Here is a 20,790-nt window from a genome sequence, read left to right as displayed (position 1 = left end):
CAAATAATCAGACTCTACTGTACGCTCTATACTCATTCAGACAAGTCACTCGTAGTATAGTGCAAAAGCTATCCCACTTCCATGGCTGTGTCGGAGATCAGCGGGAAGGTAACAGCAAGGTTCGCGCCATCCCCATTTAGGTAAGTCAGTCGTGGATTAGCGTTCTAAGCTTAACCAATTAGGAGCCGTTTGTTCTACCCCACCGCCTGGGTCACTCAAGGTCAACTCAAGACTCGCAATATATCTGACCGTCTCTCTAATGTCTCGATAGCCGCATAAATATACACCGTGGGTCATTTCACATCTGCCAACAGACCAGCTTTTGGTGCCCAAGGGGCAGTGCTGGTACCGTTGCAACGTTCTTTTACTGGATCATTTTTGGAACCTCATTCTGCCACCATCCATGGCATCTGCCAGAGCTAGCCCGGCTTGTGGGAACTGCAGATCTAGGAGAATCAAGGTTTGCTCACCACTTCCAAAACACTTTTATCGGCTTTGTTCTCCAGGCTAACCTCTCGATAGTGCAACCTCCTCCGACCAAGATGCAGCCAGTGCGCTCGAGCTGGTCTAGACTGTACCGGTTATAGGTCTCAGTCAGATCTGCTTTTTCGTGATCAGACCACATCGACAATTCGGAGGTTGCATGCTTCAAGTACTAGGCAGACCACGGTTAACAAGCATACCACGTGTTGGAGCCCAGTCGTAACCAGAACCACTTTTAACGTCGAAGAACTTGCACAAAAAGTATTTTCTGACAACTTTGCGATTTTGGGTGGAGAATGCAAGAAGTGGATGGTTTCCGGCGCGGAGCACCCTTCTTCCGTCACTGTCAGCCTCACCTCTGTTGGCCTCGCTGCACTTGCTGTTGTCCACAAAAATCCCGATATGATGGATCTGGCGCGCAGAAAATACAACTTTGCCATAAGGATCCTCACTAAAGCAACCATTGGTCATCATAGCGGTGGGATTGAACAATCTGTGGCTGGAAGTTTCATTTTGTCTATCTTCGAGGTTCTGTGTTCTGAAATCCCACTAATACAACTTTACCCACCAGACTGACGGATGGTTGGTGTTGCAGATGATAACATGTGATAGACACTCCTCTTCATATGCCTGGCAAAAGCATGTCCACGGCGCTGCCGCATTCTTGGGCTATTTGTGTTCTACCAACGGTCTACCAGTCTCACCGGTGAAAGAAATTATAGAGATATGTTACACCACGGTACGTTGGAATGTCATTAGAGCAAGGAATCTACTAACAACTCGTACTTTCGAGACACTGGCGTGTCTTATCAGTGGCAAGACGGTTCCGCAATTCTTACTGGAATTACCAGGTCGCTTTGGAGCGTCATCAAATACCCCACAAGACGACGAGGATCCCTTGTTATCAGCAATGAGACTCTTTACTATTTTGGGTACCTTGGTGAATAGTCGTGTGCTGGCCAACCAGAGCTTTTCCCCACCTGACCAGCTAGTTGTACTGGCTATAAAAAGTGATCAAACCCTCCAAAACTGGGCGACTTCACTTCCCGCGTCGTGGGCGTATCACGAGCTTCCTAAAGGCCCACAATACATTTACCAGGACGTTTGGTATGCTCGAATGTGGAACTACTTCCGCCTAGCCCGCATTTTAGCCAACCGGATAATCATCGACAGTTGCGACATGATGGTCCCCGCAATGCTTCCAAGTGATATTTTCAAGCTACAACATGCCCAGTCATATGCCGCTATTACGCTCCTGTCACAGGAGATCTACAGCAGCCTCCCTTTCATGTTTAAATTGGAACAAGTGCCTGCTACCTCTCTACCACTCTCGGCAGCCCTTTTCTTCACAGCCACTTTGTTGCAATCTCTACTGGGACTTACAGATAGAGATACTCTCATTCATGACTGGTCATCTCCAGCATCTGAGGTCCTAGGAGAAAGTTTTACTTTTACGAAGGGCATCGTGATGCAGAATCTTCGCTAGGCGAGGGAGATGATATATATTACGTTGAGGCTTGGCGGCGTCGGAAGAAGAACCGGATAGCCTAAGATTCTTAGTCGGTGTTGATATATTTTCCCTTGGGCATCTCTGCAGATTCGTCAGTTGCTAAGAACACCTGCAACGACAGCTGAGTCTCCATAGCAGCCTTGGTTTACCCGGGTGGACTGGTGATGGATACAGTGAGGATGCTAGCCAGAAAAACTTTGCTTCCTAGGGCTTTGCGAGTCTTGCATATTTATCTCCAGGGATATGTTAGTTGAAAGAGGTCTAAGCTGAATATGTATTATATGATCCATATGAAAACCTCGGTTCCCATCGTAGCCCTCCTCCTTCATCTTGTCATTCTTCTCATCCATCCTTCTGACCCTTCACGTCATTATCAAAACCATCAGGCTCACGAGAGGACCACTCGTGAGCAGTATCCAGACATTCCACTTTCACTCCCACACACTGTGAGCAAATGTTAAAATTGTTGCAATCTTCACACCTGCGATATGGAGTATCCGTCGGTATAGGCAGGGTGCACACATCGCAACTCTGCGACTGGTCCAAATCAACGAAAGACCATGGCTTGTCGTTACTACCTTGGGTGATTCGAGTCCCAAACTTTTGTGTATACTCCTGGCGCACCATGTCAAGGACTCGACCACGCCCAGTCCCTATCACCCACCAGATCAAGTCCCGACCAAGTCCATCCAAGTTTGACTGCCGCCCCGCTAATGTGGTCAGCTTGTCAATGGCCTCTTCATGCCCCTTTCTCATTGCGGCTGGCAGTGGCATTGCGCTATACCGGTCCTTCGCATTTGCAGGGAGGCGTGGAAGGAGAAGTTGCACCGCTCTGCTGGGGCCTCGTGCAATAACATAGAACAGTGGCGCGCATCCTCTTTCAACGCGAATGTCAATCTTGAACTTTGTGGAACGAAGGAAATTGGTGATGACTTCTAGTTGGTCATGTGGTGGTATATAGCGCAAGAGCCTCCTGTCATCAAAATTCCCGCTCTCGATGGCCGCGCCCCTCTCTAGCAGCAGATTAACAACGTCCAGATGACCAGACACCGAAGCTATACGTAGCGGAGTCCCCAACATAGAACTCCACACTGTCGATGTCCGCCTCTTTGTCGAGCAGCAAATTGACAACATCGGGTGAGTCATTCAACGAAGCAAGGTGTAAAGGCACGACACCACCATTCGCCACACTATTGAGAACCGCACCCTTATCGAGCAAAAGAGTGACAGCTTCTATAGAATTACCGAGTACAGCAAAATGTAAAGACGTAAAGCCGTCTTTGTCCACACTGGCAATGTCTGCCCCTCTTTCAAGCAATAGAGTAGCAACGTCCACAGAGCCATGCCAAGAAGCCAGATGAAGGGACGTCCGACCATCAGGTGTTGCGCTATCAATACCTGCCCCTTTCTCAAGCAATAAAGTGACAATATCAACATAGCCATTCTCAGAAGCCAGATGAAGGGGCGTCATACCATCAGGTGTTGCGCTATCAATACCTGCCCCTTTCTCAAGCAATAAAGTAACAATATCAACATAGCCTTTCCCAGAAGCCACATGAAGTGACGTCCAACCATCTGATGTTGCGCTATCAATAGCTGCCCCTTTCTCAAGCAATAAAGTAACAATATCAACAGAGCCATCCCAAGAAGCCAGATGAAGGGGCGTCCAACCATCAGGTGTTGCGCTATCAATAGCAGCCCCTTTCTCAAGCAATAAAGTAACAATATCAACATAGCCTCTCTCAGAAGCCACATGAAGTGACGTCCAACCATCTGATTTTGCACTATCAATAGCTGCCCCTTTCTCAAGCAATAAAGTGACAATATCAACATAGCCATCCCAAGAAGCCACATGAAGTGACGTCCAACCATCTGATTTTGCATTATCAATAGCTGCCCCTTTCTCAAGCAATAAAGTGACAATATCAACATAGCCATCCCAAGAAGCCAGATGAAGGGACGTCCAACCATCAGGTGCTCCGCTACCAAGAGACACTCCCTTGTTGACCAGTATAGTAACGATGTCCAAAAAGCCTCTCTCAGAAGCGACGTTTAACGGTGTGAAGCCATCTTGATTGGCGGTCTCAAGGTCTGCTCCGCTTAAAACAAGGGTCTTGACAACTTCAACGTGACCTCGGTAGCAAGCACAAGAGAGAGGCGTCCTTCCAAATTCATCTTGGACGTTGATATCTGCTCCTCTCTCAATAAGAAGCCGAACAATGTCTAAAAGTCCTTGATCTGAGGCCATGTTCATCGGCGCCCATTTGAATGTGTTGCTACGGTTGATGTCTGCACCTTTATCAAGTAATTGGCGCACAACTTCAATATGACCTGTGCAGCAGGAGTTGTAGAGGGGTGTATTCCCATACTCGTTCTGGACGTTGATATCTGCTCCTCTCTCAATAAGAAGTAGAACAATGTCTAGAAATCCTCTGTAGGAGGCGACATTCACCGCCGTCCATTCGTCTTGGCAGCAATACTCGATTTCTGCGCCTTCATCAAGCAATAGGCGCATAACCTCACTATGGCCTGCATTGCAAGCGCAATAAAGAGGTGTCCGTCCAGACCCAGTCGGGACGTTAACATTTGCTCCTTTTTGAATAAGGAGTTGAACAATGCCTAGGAACCCGCCATCGGAGGCAGCAACTAGGGGTATCCATCTGTCTTGTCTGTCGATCATATCTGGTTCCCTTTGAAGGAGCATTTGGACCACCTGGTGATGGCCATTTGAGCAGGCACAATAAAGTGGCGTTTTCGATCCATCCGATCCATTGTGGGTATTAAGGCCCTTCTCAAGAAGCAGTTTTACTACTTCGGCATGCCCATTGCAAGCGGCAGCTTGAAGAGGGGTGTGCTCATTATCGCCGGCGATCTCGAGATCGGCGCCACTGTCTAAGAGCTTCACGACAGCCTCCAGGTTCCCTCTTTCGCAGGCTGCTACTAATGGCGTCCGTCCAAACTTCCCCTGTTCATTTATAGAGTATTTATTGCTTCGCAAGAGGAGGTCCATAGTGTCAGTCAGACCAAGCCATGCAGCGTAGTACAAAGGGCTCATGGAGAGGGTCTGGGCAGGTTGCCCGTCTTTAAATACCGATAAGTCCGAATTGTCTGCACAATTGGAAGGCCCTATCTCTTGTTCGTCATCAGCAGTCGATGAGTCTGAATCCTCTCCGCTGTCGACACATGTTATTCTTTGTGACTCATCCCTCGAGTCGAGCCATTCCTTCCACGAGGCCCAGTTTGGGTTTTCGACATCAAAAAGCTGGTTCAGAGATTTCACCAGGTCCGAGTCACGCATATTTCCGAGAGAGGCATGCTGATACCATGATCTGCTAGCGTAATTCCGGAAAGACTCGAGGACCTCGTCTCTTCCCTCCTCAGAGGTTTCTTGCCAAACTCCTTCGCAGTCAACGTAACAAAGACACATCTTGGCAGCCAAAAGGTTCTCAATTCCTTCGGTAGAGGATTTCAAGCTGGAGTTGAATTGTAGTAATCTCCCTGGCGCTGGAAGGTTGCAAAGCAAGTATTCCTTGACAGTGAAATGAGCCAAATGTACCGTTCTAGACCTAGGGTCATATCCTGCCATGGGATTTCGAATATCAATCAATGACCCACCAAGTCTCATTATTTCTGTTTCGATGTAGCTATCGTTGATTCTATCCGGGACCTCGTCAATTCTGACCTCATCGCAATTTGCGCTGATCGATAGGGCTCCAGCTATCTCAGAGACCGAAAGCGGCCGAAGGGCAAACGCGGCCCATCGTAGTAAAGAGATAGTCCGTTCCCTATTATCGTCGGAGAGAAGTGAGATTCCCATCCATTCTCGGTCGTAGGTCTTGCTGAGACCAGGAGGAGTGGAATTGATTGCTTTTTCGAGTTGTTTTGGACTTTTCCAATCGCGCAGCTGACTCTCCTGCATCTGGACCCAGAGAAATTGCCCGTTACAACGTTCAGCCAATTTTTGAGAAATATCGCTCTTTGTCGCCTCCGTCATTGTGGATAACTTTTTGTTCACTATGCTCCGTGAAAACATGTCGAGATCGAACCGGACGTCCTCGGGTGTGATACTGTGCTGAATGATAATGGTGTCGTTGGTACTAGACTTGTTGACAAGACAAGCCCGGATCTCAGGCTCATCACGACTCACTACCAAAATTCGAGTAGATGTACCATAGATTGCTCGTTGCAATGCTTCCAAAAAGTCAACGATTGAAGCACCATCGTTGGAGTTATGGTCCTGCTCAACCCATCTACATTCATCGAGGCCGTCCAAGATAAATGTGCAATGGGGGACCTTTATGACAAGATCACGCAAAAGCTTTAGAGTATCGCCGCGAGTTGCTCTCTGCCCTTGTTGCATTGTCAATCTCTCGCGGGCTAAAGAAAAAAAGACAGGGTGACATAACAACTGGGATAGCCATATCCTAATTGCAATAAATGGGTCTCTTCTGCTTTCAAAGTCGGACGAGAAGAAAAAATAAGCAATGGGGCCCTTCGAATTGGAAGAAACGTTCTCAATAACTCTCGCACATATGACTGACTTCCCAGAGCCGGCATGACCATTGATCCAGAGGACCTTAGCACATCCATCTGGGAAGTCTGGCGAGGTCCACTCGAGGAACCAGGGTTGATGCAAAACCCACTCGCAAGTGCCTTCAATTTTCCTCTCGGTAAATATCTCGTACAGATCATTCGTAGAGGTAGATCCGAGCAGCCATGCATGTAAATCCCGTCTATACTCATCTAGAACCATGAACCGTGAGCTAGGAGAAATGAAGGGAAATTGGGGTGGGGACAACCTTCCATCTGAGTCTCCATACGCTTTAACAGGTTTTCGAGTTCAGTTCGCCATGCATCTGTCTCCAGTACTGTGTCTGTAGAGCCAAAAAGAATGTTGATGAGTTTTCCAAATTCGCTACAGGAAAACATGGCCACTCACCGCCAGTAGGCTTCCTTCCCTTATATCCCTTTAGATCCTCGATTGGTATCAAGTTATGGAGAGTTTCCACCAATTTGGAGAAATGATCAACTTGGGCGACACGCTTAGCTTTGGTTCTGAGTACCCATCCAATTTTCTGCCGCTTGGATTCGCGGGGAGGGTGGCGGTGGAACAGCTGGTCATTATTGGATTTCTCATCAGCTCCCAGCATCGGTGTCAAAAACGCTTTATCTTCATCACGGCAAACAGCATTGATTGCGAAGAGGACTTCTTTGATAGTAGACCCAATTTTTGGGTCGTCAAGAAGGACGTTATGATCATACGAGAGTTCATCGTCTTCCAGGCCCACGGCCAGACCCCATCTTGCGAGTCGAATCTTTTGAGCTTTAAATTGGGCGACAAGAGCGCGAAACTCGAAATCGTAGTCTTTCCACGAATCGAATCTTTCAACAGCGTCCAAGCAAGTACTGAAAAGACCTGCTAGCCCTATAATCCCGATAGCAAAGCTGACAGGCTCCATGGAGTATATACCTAGGCGCCCCCAGGTGTTTCTTGTATTCCCAAAGTTGTGATGATCCTTGGTTTTTGTCGGGTAGCTGTGGGGCTGACGGAGGGGCAACCTTGGAACAACGCTCTTAGCCCCGAACTAGCGGCTCTTTATATAAGCAAGGGTGACAGCCCTGGAGCCCCTCGGGAGCACTTTTTCGACCTCGGGAGATCACAAACACCTCCAAAACCCAAGAGACAACTGCTGGAATGGGGGTGAAGTGTCGGCGACACACTGAACGATTCCCATCTTTACTTGAGTAAGGTCTAGAAGGTCATAATGACATCGTCCATGAATTGCCTAGCCGGGCCGTTTCCTAAGATAAATGCAGACGGGTCTTTGAGAACGGCCGGTATCAGCTGGATTTGCGGCACCCGTGAGTTAGCGAATGCATTATGTTGTTGACCGCTTGGTCGCTGATTATAGCATATAACTAGCATTTGGTATTTCAAATTCGACTTAAATATTGAGTACTAAAGTGACCGCCTTCAGCGATCCGGGGAAGAGCCCTGCGGCCTCTTGAAGTACCATCCCACATACCACAAGTGGGTCCATAAATGCCAATATTCCGATCTACATCGGAGTGGTTGAGAGCTGCTCGAGGAGGCGCAGACGATAGATTATACATTGCTATCTGTGAGCACTATTCGACCCACGGGTTATTAGCAGGATCCCGAGCGACATGCGGCTTGTATTGTCTATTTCATCAGCCATCTAAAGGACGAAGAAAACGAATGTGAATGAAATCTTGAGGTTTAGCCACCAGGCCATGAAAAGGCAAATACCAGTCTTAGAACCAGTCGTGAACATGAATTTTCGGTCTTTAATGTACAATGCTTCAAACCATAGGGCGCGGTATTAAAAGCGAGGGGGAAGTAGGAACAAAACGGGAGCCTCCGTGCTATGTCGTTTAGGAACAATGATATCAACCGAACGCCTGAGGAGAGAGAGAGAGAGTATTGATGCGAAGATTTTGTTATGAAGACAAAGGTAGAAGGGAGGATATGTTGATGGTGACCGAAGGAAGATATGAACCGAGGAGGGAATTCAAGCGTGGGCCTTCTGCTCCGACGCAGGGAGGGGAGGAAGCTAATAATGTCTATGGTTAGCAGACACGTCCAATTGTATACCCGGAAGGTCACAAATCCAACTTACCTCAAGCTTTGTGTTATCGGCCATCATGCGCTGGAAACCAATACCGACACCCTCGATGACAGCGAGGAAGACGGCACACATAATAGCGGAGTTTCGGGCGGCCTTATAACCACCACGGATAGCGAGGGAGCCACCAGTAAAGAAACCAGCAATGATAGCATTATAGGGATCTTCCTTCTTGCGGATACCCTTAATTGAACAGTCATAAATACTGAAAAGACCTCCCCAACAGCCGAAGTTACCGCCGAGAACGGGGGCGCGGGCTTTGATTGCTGTGAGGGCACCTATCCGGCGCTCGCCGTACGGGCTGTTGCGGAATCCCTTAACACCATGCCAGACAGCACCTCCAATAGCACCCATAGCGAAGGCACCGCCAAAGTCGCTCAGGGCAACCCAGGGACAGGGATCGCGCGTGTGATCCATGATGTGTGAATATGGTGGACAGGATGATAATTCCGAAGAAAAGGTGGATCACCGGATGAAAAATAGTCGTGAAAGGCGCGAGAGTGATAAAGGTCGAGGATGTATTAACGGCAATAAACCCAGCGGTGACACGAGATAAGGTGATGGCTTAAGAAATTCTAGATAGGGTACACGTGATCTTGAAAAGATGTCGCTGGCAGGTTTGCAATGTTTGCATATAATTGATGCCTCGGGTGTAAACTGGTATCTTTTGCCCTAGGTCATGTGACGGCCTTCCGCGATATGGTGGCTTGACTTGGCGCATCTTCTCAAACATTCACTCGTCGTGGCAATGGAGAGCAAAGATCCCCTAATCCTGACTTTTCGCGTTGCAGAGCTGGGGGAGTGGAGACCGTCAGTCCTGCTACCGGTGATTGAACCAGAATTTGGGGCGCATCTGGAGGTTACTGCCGAATCCTTATATGTGTGGGTGGCTTTGTGGAGTAGATTGCACAATTTAGAACGAGTTCTTACATGTCGAGGCATATTTAGCAACAAATTACACTCCAATTCTGGGGGTGGGCTTTATTCGGTGGGTTACCCACATTATGCTTTGTCTGGATGTCGTCGGGACCAGGGTACTTACCGCAAGTCCTTTATTTGCTGATTTCTCGGATGGCACAATTAAGCGCATGATAGTGCCATATGACTGAGTCATGATGAGTGGCCGATGATGGCTGCTTTTAATTGGTCCAACATACCAAGAGATGGCATTAGAATCAATACTTCATCTTGACCACCCGCTTGTCGCCGGATTCCAGCGTCCCTCATAATCCTTCCGTCAAGTCAACACAGAGCTATGGCTCTGTTCCACCTGCCGTACTAATCGAATGCACTCAGAGTGGAACCTTGAAAGGGGTCTACGAATGCCGACCTTTGCAAAACTACCAAATGGTAGTAGTCGCATCAGCTAAACAAGACTACTATCTACTCATGACGCCGATTTGCGAACGGTGAGCACCTCCCCAATTATATTATCCAGCTGTCCTCCTCAGAGTCATCCTCCCAATCATCCCCCGATTCACCTTCGAGGTCCAAAATATCATCGTGTTGAAAATACCGGTAAACCCGGGTGGTCTGGTTCGTGTCGGTGATTAACAACTTCATCCTCGGCTTGGACGAAGTCTGGTTTGCCCGTATGACCCAGGTTTGCAGACAACGGACCAACTGCTCCAGATCCCCCACCGCTTCGTCCGTCTCGTACGATGAGATATTGTCAATTATGCAGATTATCGTGATTCCCTTCTTAACCTGGGTAATCAACATCCCGAGAAGCCAGCACAGTTTCTTCAATGAAAACTCCTCGATCCGTGATAATGCGTGTTTCGTGATTTGCGAAAGGTCAAATTGGACTCGATGGGAGTCGTACGAGAGGAGCTGACCGATCAAGCTGGCGATTACCCCCGTGGCACCAGCCCGGCGACCGATCTCCGCGCGACTGGCCGTATGGAGCGAGCAAAAGTGAGTGAGGATCAGCACTTTGGGATCGGGAGCGGACTCGTAAGCGATTCTTGCGCAGAGGTGTGTCAAAGCCGATGTGCCATCTTCAGAGTCAAAGTGACCTTGAACCAGTAGGGAGGCGTTTTTCCCCTCAGTCTTGTTGATCCAGTTTTGAAACTGGGCGGATCTCGTAATGAAGGGAAGTTTTTGGGATTCGCACTTGTTGAACCTGCTTGGGTGAACGTTCGTGCCACGGTCACTGGCGACCTTGGTTTCGTCGAATGCGAGGAGGTGCAAAAGGCCTTCGGTGGTGATCAGGGGCTCCTCGGGCTTGGGGAAAGATTGATGTCGGCGATGAGTCCGTTGGGGAACGTTTAAATGATCGTTAGATTGAGAATTGACACATAGGGTGAGCAAATCTCTTAGATCTGGTAGGTCGGTTATGGATGGACTCCGCGAAGGCTGGATCCCCGGGGAAGGGTTTGCACTGATAGAGTTTTGAAGTTGAACGCCGGCGAGAGACAATCGAGGGGACGCTAGATTTTCATTTTTCAGGTTCAGATTTGATAGAAAATTTGACAGTTGCATGATACTAACCATCCATACTGTCGGACAGAAGTTCGCCTTTGCTATCGAGAGATGGGTGCCCAGAGTAGAGCACGTATAGATTGACATAAATGTCCGTCCGGCTACCTTCTATGTTGTGAGAACTCTGCTTGATGCCTTGAATATCTTCGTTGATATTCTGTATAGTTTGGTGGTTCGTCAGCTCTGCCTCTCGAGAAAGAGAGGTGGCGCGCTCCCTGAGGTCGGAAATCGTCTGTCGTAGAGAGTCTTTCGAATTCGGCCCCTTGAAGACCGTCGAAATAAAATGTCCTATGCAAAGATTGAAAAAACAAAAAGAAAATCAGAGACGCGACCTTCCCACTCTGGAGACAGAGCAAATATGTGTACTTACTAGACTTTGATTCAAGACAGTAATAAACGATTTCCCGCAGCACAATAAGAACGTGGTTACAAAGGTCAGCCATCTTTTCCAGCATATTAATACTCAACCTAGGAACTCTGTACGCATCCAGGTAGAACCGGGCTTCGTACAAGATCTCGGGTATGTCGGACAGTGCCACGAAAACTAAGCTATCCAGCTTGTGAGTTTCATCAAGGGCCTACATAGCGTCAGTCGGAGCTTGCGGGTTGAGAATCAACTCGATCTGGAATGTTCCTGCTGTCATACCGATAACAATAGCTTGAGTCCTCCTGTACAATCCTCGCTTAGCATAGATCGTGTCGAATATGATAGATGCATACGTACCGCATATAGTAGACCCATAATCCCCAGCTGGAAGCAGGTCTAGCCACCCCTTCAGCGACTCCGTATATCTCCCGAATTTGGAAATCGCTTTGCCAATCGGTCCACCTCCATGACGGGTCTTGTAGTAGTTCTGGGCATTTTGCAGCTCCTTCATCACATCCGACCAGTGTACTTTCTGGTCCGATGGCATAGGCTGGCTGACTTGAAATTGGCCAGGTTTGCACAATTTCAGACGGAAAGCGTCTAGCGCCTCATTTAAGGCCTGAACATTGTTGGTCGTGCTTTTGAAAGACTCCTCACTAACAAAATAGCCCTCGATAATAAGTGATAGGTTCCGGGATTTTCGGCATATGATGAGCGGAAGGTGAATACACACACATTCGTTGCTTACACTCTAGCTCATCCTGGGCTGCGTCCTTCTCGGGGAGGAAGGAGTTGATGCGATGAACAAATTTGATTTTTTCTTCGTCTTCGGCAGTGGTTTGGTGATTCTCAATGAAGCTCGCGGGGATATTAGTTGAATGGCGGACTGGGAACTTGGCTACGGGTTGTTTTGCCATCCTGTTCGTGGCCTATGTTGCCTGAAGAAAACACAAAGATGTTCTTAGTTAGCTGGTGGTGTTATGGAGTGACCAAACCCTCCTATGCCCCTGCCAGTTCAAGAGTCAGGTCAACTCCGACCACTAAGGGGAGGAATGGTGAGGGGTAGGGTTGAGGGATTATATCAGATCAATCATTGGCCCGAAGTCCCAAGTACTCCCTGTCAAGATCATTTCCACGTCCTTTGCTGACACTCAAACTAAATATAGCGCGGCTTGGCGGGGACATTCGATCGGCCGCAGTTCATCGCACCACGCTAGAGGGGAGAAAGCTGACAAGTATTTGCTGATGGCGAGCAAGGGCCAGGAGGTATGGTAAAGGAACTACTCCGTATTAGGAAGGATTTATGCCTAGTGGAGACACGTGTATGTGCAGATGGGGCGCTACGACCAAAATAGAGCTTCCCCCGTCCAAGTAGTTCCCTCTGGTCCGGCCAATCCCTAGTAGCTGCAGCACGAGGCGCTGGGAAATAGGCAAACAATTCGAGCGCAAAATATTAGTTGCCGAAAAGGATGTCCGAGCATAAAAAGCAAAAGTCTTTCTGGCGGGGTGAGATTTTTCAGCTGCCTTAAAGCAAGGCTGACACGCTGACACCTGTTACAGTACAGCGCGTGTATATGTGAGGTAAACTGGCCAGAGTATCGCAGGTACAAATCAGTGACCAACTCAGTGACCTCGGAATTTCTCCGTCTTTTCGAAGGCCCAAGAAGCATCGCAGGAGCTTTCGCATCATGGCAACAGCGATCGTCGACAGTGTAAATCCTCACTCCTTCGGTCTATCTTCCGAACCGAGTGTCTTCACACCAGCTGCGGACAGCAAGACAGACTCGTCTCAGACTGAAACCAACACCCCGTCTTCCTCTTTATCCTCTGATGCGGTGAAGAACTGTCAACCCAGCAAGGCAGAGGATGAGCCTCAAAATTCCCAACTCAATAAGACAAATGAGGCAGAACCTCGACTCGAGGATGCGAAAGATGATCCATGGCTCCTTCGACACTGGAATAGAGCCACCACAGTCTATGAGCAGCGTTCTTTACAAGAGCGAATTCAAGACGTCCCAGCGCGACTTTTTCACGAAGCGATGCTCCACCGACTCTTTCACGACCGTCTTGAGGCACTCGAGGCTGCAATTCTTGGACCGCAGAAACTGGACCCTACCAACTACAACAAAAGCAAGGTGCCTGATAGCGAGGCTACGACCAAATGCCTCAGCTGGCAAGAGTACTCCGTTGTATACGATGTACCCGATTCGAAAGGCGAGTGGAAGCACGTCCCGGAAATCGACAACAGCCCACAGAGCGTCATTGAGACTCTAATCGAAGAACCTCAACCGTTCAGAGGGGCGCGGTCGTTCACAAAGAAACAGTCCCCCGGGGGTGTCGCTGGGAACAAAGTAAATCTTGATGGCAAAGAGGCCAGTCTTCCTATCTTTCAGATTCGGCTTCGCTCGCCAGTTCTTTTGAAGGTCTTGAATGAAGTCACGGACCAGCTCCCGCATCGCGGTCCCCACGAGCATAAAGTCACCTTCGTGAGGCCCTTGAAGCTGTTGACTCTGTTCTGGAAGGAACTCTTGGAACATCAAAAGAAACTCGAACAGATCCATGGTGACAGCACAGCTGAAAGCCAAGTCCCTTCAACGGCCATTGGCCCATTAAAAGAAACGGAGAGTCCAAAGGCCCTTGAACATCTACGGTTATTGAACGGATTTATGTCGGATCATTTAGGTCGTGTCTTCAAGTTAAGGGAGGATTTTGAGAAGGGCACGGCTCGCAAAGTAGCATTCTGTGATCTTTGGCATCTGTTCCGACCAGGCACCACCGTCCGCACTCCCGCTACAAAACAGATCCAACTGTGAGCCTTTCAACTAAATTGGAATCATATGATGAATTGCTAACGCGAACTCTAGGTATCGAGTGATTCGGGTAACGGGAGGGAGACCGCTTTACTCCACTTCCACGTTTGTTGAACCCCCGGCAAACCATGCTGGGGTCAAATTGAAGGACCAAGGATACTCCCCGGGGAATTTTATAGTGGAGTGCTTCTACATTGACTTCGATGGGGCCCAATATGGCCCAGTAAACCGTACATTCCAGATCCGGAAGTATGAAGGAGAGCGAGATATGACTGCTCTCCCGGTATATCCATTGCAATGCGATCCGAACCATGAAAGCATTCGTGAAGCGATGGTCACTCGAGGCGAAAACTTCGCAGTTTTATCGAACCCACAAAAGACAGCACATAAGCAATACCATGGATTAACCCTGGATAAGCATCCGGAACAAGTGGAATCTCAGGTAATCATTGATTTCCAACTGGCGTTTCTAGAGATGTCAGACAACAAACCACAGATCGGACTGGATAATCTAGTCGATCATGACATCCGAGAGACAAACTTGGGTCATTGGTATTGTACTCGATGCGACTTAGAAGGCTGCTGTGGGAACGAGTGGATTGCCCCAGACTCCGTCATCGACGAAAAAGAAGAACAGGAATTCAAAGGCCTGAATGGGAGCTTAATGGACTCCACGGGGTATGCGGAAGACTTGACCCGAGACCAGAAGGCCCTACTTCCCTTTAAGGTCTATGGGTTCGTTCTCCGTTCTCGCAAATGGGCAACGTTCGACATCGAGAGCATTAGCGATGTTCAATATACCGATGGTTGGCAAAACTTGGTTATCAACGACAGTATTAAAGAAACAGTCTTGGCTATGGTTGAAAATCATGAGAGTATTCCAAGCAAGTCTGAAGGGCGAGAGGGTTCCCTGCCCTCTGTCGACCTTATTCAGGGGAAAGGTAAGGGTCTGATTATTTTGCTGCACGGCGAACCAGGAGTTGGTAAGACTAGTACAGCTGAATGCGTTGCCGACCATACCAAACGGCCTCTTTTCCCAGTCACATGTGGTGACATAGGAGACAACGCTGAATTTGTGGAGAAGAACTTGGAGCGGAACTTCCAGCTTGCTCATAAATGGGGATGCGTTCTTCTTCTTGACGAAGCCGAGTTTGTTGCATCCTTCCAATCTCGAGTTCTTCATCGAGGCTTTGCTAATTTCACAATAGTGTTTTTCTTAAGCGACGCAATGATACCGATCTCCCTCGCAATGCGATTGTTTCAGGTAGGTCCGTCCCTCCGTCTGTTCATTTTATAGATGATATTAATTGCAAATTCCATTGCGAAGTTTTCCTTCGAACCTTGGAATATTACAGTGTAAGTTCAACGCATCCAACAGTGATACTCTCTGAGTCTCTCCTAACCCAGATAGGGGATCCTATTCCTCACCACAAACCGCGTCGGCCAAATCGACCGGGCATTCAAGTCCCGAATCCATGTCAGTCTGTATTATCCGAAACTGGACAAGAGAACATCCATCCAGATATGGAAGAACAACATCGGACGGATCAGAAAGGAGTTCGAGACGCAAAATCCGGACTTCGATATCCGGGAGAAAGAAATCATCCGGTTCGCAAAAGAACATTTCAAAGACATCAAAGATAAGAACCTGCTCAACTGGAATGGAAGGTACTGTACAACTTGCCGTCATTCATTCCACACACTCAACCCAAATCTTTATGCTGATCAAAGCCCTTTATTTGTAGACAAATTCGCAACGCATTCCAGACAGCCGTTGCTCTTGCTACCTTCGACGCACGGAAAAACAAACGACCAAGTTATATCATCCTCGGTAAGGAACAATTCACCCGAGTTGCCGCCGCCGCCGAGGAATTCGACAGATACCTCCTCTCGCTCAGCCAGGGAAAGAATGATTCACAACTGGCCGAAGAGCATCGCTGGCGCGCCGATAACTTCCAGAGCCAACCTATGGTGGTGCCTATGGTACCCAACACGGATCCGGGTCGCTCAGCATATGCGTTTGGGCAGCCGAGTCGTTCTTCCAAAGGCCGAGGCCCTGAGAGGGGGGTGTTTAAGGAGCCGGAGCCTTCAGACACTGATTCGGACTCGAGTACATCATCGGATAAGGAAGAGTCCAGTGAGCCAGATCGTCGACATGCTGAAAGCGATGAGAGCTCCGAGCCTGAATCGGACTTGGTATCATCGGAGGAGGATAGGAAGAAAAAGCGTAAAGGAAAGTCTACTTCGAAGACAAAGGATGGGAAGAAGAGGTCGAGTCATAAGAGGTCGAAGTGAGAGCTTAATTGCGGGTCGTCATTTAAATATCTACAGATATCATGGTCATAGACAGGGTTCTATTCAACTAAATCCCTTTTTTGATGTATTCTTCAACATGATCTAGAAATTAGACCGTATCAAGCTGGCATTCTTTGACCTCAGACTCGGTCTCATGTTTTCCCAGTAAAGAAGGGATGATACCTCAGTTGTTGGCACTACCTAGGTGTGTCTTCCATACAAAGCACACTTTTCACTTGCCCGCGCATTCTGGTATGATTGCTGCTGTTTTGGATACCCTCTTGCCTTAGGCTGAGGTGGGTAGATATTGATTGGGAGCTCGCTCCTCTCTCTTCTTAATATAACTCCCTCTGTAAGCGCCAAGGCTAGAAGGGGAGAAGATTGTCTCACTATGATTATGCCAGCGAGGCTATAGATACTTGGCTCACCTACAGTAGTCCCTAACAGTTGCATCATCCAAACCAGGTGCAGAGGACTAGCACGGCGTTTCCAATTAGACAAACCATACCGGAGTACTCCGAATACCAAGAGACTAGACGGCGTGGAGGTTTCACACTAGTCCGCACCTGAGCTTGTCGTGAGAATAAGCCGAAATTGAGAATCTCACACGCATGAGCATGGACGGCCTCAGCGCTCGTGGTCCGTACTCCCTTGTAGTCTTACACAAGGATTCATTTCATGTCCCTATCAATGATCTGTCATCCTGGGGTCCCGATTTCAAAGCATCCGTGGAGGAGCATATAAGCATTATTAATCGCCTATAGGGTACCTAGGTATCTCTCAATACCTCCTATAGCTGGCTATTTAAAGGCGGCCGCAAACGTGAAGCTAGCTACTCTTTCTCTCTCTATTCCATTCATCAAGCCTATTAATCCAATCACAACGCTACCAGATACGACTCCCACCGGAATTTTCCTATCATCTATTCTCAGTCATGACTATTTCCGACGACACTGTCGTTTTCGTTACCGGTGCTAGTCGAGGCAAGTCCTGCCTAAACTTGCGTTAGGATCGCGCTGACGGAGGATAGGAATCGGACGGACGTTGGTGGAGACCTTCCTACTCCGGCCTAAGCACATCATCATTGCCAGTGTCCGCGACACAGCCGCAGACTACGTCAAGGAGCTAGAGGCCTTGCCCAAGGCTGATGGTTCGCGTCTACAGCTGGTAAAGATTGAAAGCAGCAACTCGGCCGACCCTGCGGCGGCTATCAAGGATCTCACGGACGTCGACCACATCGATGTGGTGGTGGCTAATGCCGGCGGAGCCGGCGAGAAGGGCATGATTCCCTTAGACGTGGTGAGCTCCGAGGCTGTGACCGACGTGTTTACCGTGAATGCGCTCGGGCCCCTAGCCCTGTACCAGGCCGTCAAGCCTTTACTGGAGAAGTCCCAGGCCCCCAAGTGGGTATCGGTCAGCAGTGCTGCCGGTTCCATTGGCCGACTTGAGGTTCACAAGGCTCACATCGTTCCGGCGTACGGAATCTCCAAGGCGGGTTTGAACTGGATCACTACGTAAGATGCTGCCAGCTTTAGCTTACCCTGGTGGGAAAGAATCGGCTAACTCCGGCGGACGTGCAGTGCTATCCACAGCGTCAACAAGGACTTCATTGCCTTTGCCGTGCATCCCGGGTAAGCCACCAGAGAGACCAGCCGGATGGGAGATTTTGGACGGCAGCTGACCGTCTAACAGCCTCGTGCAAACAGAGGGCGGCAACAAGGGCGCCCGCGCGATGGGCCTTCCCCAGGCCCCAAACTCCCAGCGCCAGAGTGTCGATTCCATTCTAGGCCTAGTACCTGATGCCCTTCTCTGTTTTGAAGCTTGAAGGATGCAGACTGACTCGTGCAGATTGATAATGCGTCTCGGGAGACGACCTCGGGCAAGTTCTTCAACGTGATTGATGGTACAGAGATCCCGTGGTAGAGGCCGCGACAGCCTCGCTCCTATCTGAAACGCTCAGTGGCGCCATTGAAACTCTTGGTAATCCTCTCCCAAAGTTTCTCAACAAGTTTTAACAAGGCCAGCTGCTGTGATATTTTAATCCAGGCAGCTTCAATGGACAGGGTTCGCTCCTCGATCTCAGAGTCAGAGTTACGAATGCTTCTATATTTTGATACAATGATTTTTCCATGGTCAGCAAAGAAGAAATTTGCGTAATCTGAAGCCATACTTCAAACAGAGATCAATGGTGCCGGGGCCCGGGGGTACGAGAGTATTAGGAAATGCACGGACCTGCAAACTGGGGAAGATGTTTGTTTGGCCAATCCTTTTCAGCCATCACTCTCCTTCTCTCCTTCTCTACCTGGTCTCGTACAGTACTTTCCAGACGTCCTTGGTTAATACCTCTTCGGCAAGCTTTGTCTATAAAGTACGGCAACATTTGTGTTTATTCTTTTTCTAGGACCTCAGCATCAATCGACATGTCATCCATTAGCCTGCCTCAGCCGCACCTCAATGAATCGATACAGGAAGTTGACGAAAGCTACTGGCTAATCTCAAATGCGGTTCTTCTTACTCATTATTCATCACCCCTCCTAGACAATAATCCAGCCGACCAAGCATGCTGGAGCGACGGCAATGGGGGGCCTTTCGCTCTCTCCACTGCACCTGAGCCTCTTCCGAATTCTAAGCCCCTCTTAGACGACTCATCTTTTATTTCGAGAGTTCACGCAGTTGACAACCAAGCGGCTGTCTAGAAGGCAGGCGAAGCCTTTATCCAAGCGCATCACATAGACTATCCCGATATAACCAGAGAGCATATGACTCTACAATTTCTCAAAGACTAAGAAGATCAAGAACCGTATGATTTTGGATTCCCGAATGTCCTCTATCATTTCGAGACTAACTCGCGATACTTCCTTGTCGTCTCGAGGGTGCCGGGCCAGCTCCTTTATGAGGCTTGGCCTAATATAGACGACAATCTTCGTTAGTATTATATCGGCAAGGTCGCGGATGTTTGTAATCGCTTAGCAGTATAGAAGGGCGACACTATTAGCGGTGTGGATGGACGCTAGCTGTTAGAACGTTATCTCCTTAAAGGCAATAGTAAAATGGCTAATACCCTTGCTCTATAACAGCTCCTAAAGAATTGTACCGAGATATCTATAGATGTCTCTAGACTTATCTTCTAGTATCGCGATCTTGGTCCTACGAATATTCTTATGGATATCTCGACAGATTCGCTAGGTATTATCGACTGGGAGCTTGCTAGCTATGTCCCTATCGAATGGGTCAGAACAAAATTCCGAATCTCCGCAGGGATGGATTTCGATTATGGGGATGAAGATTCTAAAAAAGAGTGGCGCCGTAAGGTCGCACAGCGTCTGGAAAAAATGGGCTACAACGATGTTCTGGACGCATGGTGGAAGTTTCAGGACAGCTCGTAGACGATGATGAAGTTAAAACTCTTATTCTCCAACATTACGCTCGATTTAACGTTACACGTGGTTTGCATTGCCGCTACATTCCCGTACGTTTTCTGCGCTACCTCGCCTTTCCTCTCGCGCTCCGGTCGCTATCCAAACAGGAGATAACAGTTCAGACAAATTGAGGAGATAAAGCAATCATCAGGTGGTATATGTCACAGGTATCCACCCCTGACGGACTCTACTGATGTTCCTTCGGATCCGGGTTCACAGTCGACGTACGAACTCAGATGGTAAAGAACTGATGAAAAGTACTGTCTTACTAGGCTCATAGTCGACGTAACTCTGACGGTAGAGGACTGATGAAATCGGATGGGAAGTACTTTCTTACTGGGGTAAGGTGATACCTAGGTACCTAGGTATCTAATTCTCTAAGAAGTATAAAGATAGGAAGGAACCTTGGAAGTCTACCCCGCTCGATAAAGGCGGTAATACAAGGCGGCCGTCCATGTCCGGCAATTTCTTCCTTTCCACGTGATTCCTCTCTCAGTATATAACGTGATATAGAACTTATTAAATCGAAATTCATACAATGCCATTCTCAACGTAACTATATTCCTCTCAATTTGGTCCAATGGCTTATCTTGCCAAGAGGAGCAGAGTATCCTATCCAATCAGCTCGCATGGCTTAGTGGTAAAGCGCATGACTAGTAATCATGAGATCCTCGGTTCGACTCCGAGTGTGAGCATTTTTTTGCTTTCATTTTTATATTTTTGACATATCGTTGGCTCGCTTCTGGCGTTTATTTGTTTAAGACTAGATTTTAAA

At 48.4% G+C, this 20,790-nt stretch overlaps 7 protein-coding genes across 7 annotated transcripts; 4 read left to right on the top strand and 3 right to left on the bottom strand.

Moving 5' to 3' along the window:
* Positions 1-403: 403 nt before the first annotated feature.
* N7525_004407 (Zn(II)2Cys6 transcription factor domain-containing protein) lies at positions 404-1,969 on the top strand (the record flags this gene model as incomplete). The annotated part of the gene is made up of 4 exons (XM_061213010.1): positions 404-460; positions 523-1,016; positions 1,096-1,222; positions 1,277-1,969. The coding sequence occupies 4 exons, from the start codon at positions 404-406 to the stop codon at positions 1,967-1,969; spliced, it is 1,371 nt and encodes a 456-aa protein (XP_061070031.1).
* A 366-nt stretch (positions 1,970-2,335) lies between these two features.
* N7525_004406 (uncharacterized protein) lies at positions 2,336-7,452 on the bottom strand (the record flags this gene model as incomplete). The annotated part of the gene is made up of 5 exons (XM_061213009.1): positions 2,336-2,437; positions 2,516-3,006; positions 3,044-6,736; positions 6,814-6,867; positions 6,933-7,452. 5 exons carry the CDS (start codon positions 7,450-7,452, stop codon positions 2,336-2,338), a joined length of 4,860 nt encoding a protein of 1,619 aa, XP_061070030.1.
* A 1,074-nt stretch (positions 7,453-8,526) lies between these two features.
* On the bottom strand, positions 8,527-9,057 carry N7525_004405 (uncharacterized protein; the record flags this gene model as incomplete). The annotated part of the gene is made up of 2 exons (XM_002565813.1): positions 8,527-8,568; positions 8,635-9,057. 2 exons carry the CDS (start codon positions 9,055-9,057, stop codon positions 8,527-8,529), a joined length of 465 nt encoding a protein of 154 aa, XP_002565859.1.
* Positions 9,058-10,065: 1,008 nt separating this feature from the next.
* On the bottom strand, positions 10,066-12,408 carry N7525_004404 (uncharacterized protein; the record flags this gene model as incomplete). The annotated part of the gene is made up of 6 exons (XM_061213008.1): positions 10,066-11,072; positions 11,134-11,412; positions 11,495-11,702; positions 11,771-11,793; positions 11,849-12,147; positions 12,227-12,408. 6 exons carry the CDS (start codon positions 12,406-12,408, stop codon positions 10,066-10,068), a joined length of 1,998 nt encoding a protein of 665 aa, XP_061070029.1.
* Positions 12,409-13,179: 771 nt separating this feature from the next.
* On the top strand, positions 13,180-18,114 carry N7525_004403 (uncharacterized protein; the record flags this gene model as incomplete). The annotated part of the gene is made up of 5 exons (XM_061213007.1): positions 13,180-14,300; positions 14,356-15,565; positions 15,713-15,969; positions 16,047-16,528; positions 17,627-18,114. 5 exons carry the CDS (start codon positions 13,180-13,182, stop codon positions 18,112-18,114), a joined length of 3,558 nt encoding a protein of 1,185 aa, XP_061070028.1.
* Position 18,115: 1 nt separating this feature from the next.
* Positions 18,116-18,519, top strand: N7525_004402 (Short-chain dehydrogenase/reductase SDR; the record flags this gene model as incomplete). Its single annotated transcript, XM_061213006.1, has 3 exons — positions 18,116-18,227; positions 18,303-18,388; positions 18,445-18,519. 3 exons carry the CDS (start codon positions 18,116-18,118, stop codon positions 18,517-18,519), a joined length of 273 nt encoding a protein of 90 aa, XP_061070027.1.
* A 1,238-nt stretch (positions 18,520-19,757) lies between these two features.
* On the top strand, positions 19,758-19,982 carry N7525_004401 (uncharacterized protein; the record flags this gene model as incomplete). Its single annotated transcript, XM_061213005.1, has 1 exon — positions 19,758-19,982. One exon carries the CDS (start codon positions 19,758-19,760, stop codon positions 19,980-19,982), a length of 225 nt encoding a protein of 74 aa, XP_061070026.1.
* Between the last annotated feature and the right edge of the window lie 808 nt (positions 19,983-20,790).

The sequence above is a fragment of the Penicillium rubens genome, assembly GCF_028828025.1.
Source record: "Penicillium rubens strain IBT 27055 chromosome Unknown utg000002l_segment0_segment0, whole genome shotgun sequence".
NCBI lineage: Eukaryota > Fungi > Ascomycota > Eurotiomycetes > Eurotiales > Aspergillaceae > Penicillium > Penicillium rubens.
This window is presented reverse-complemented; position numbering and strand designations above follow the sequence as displayed.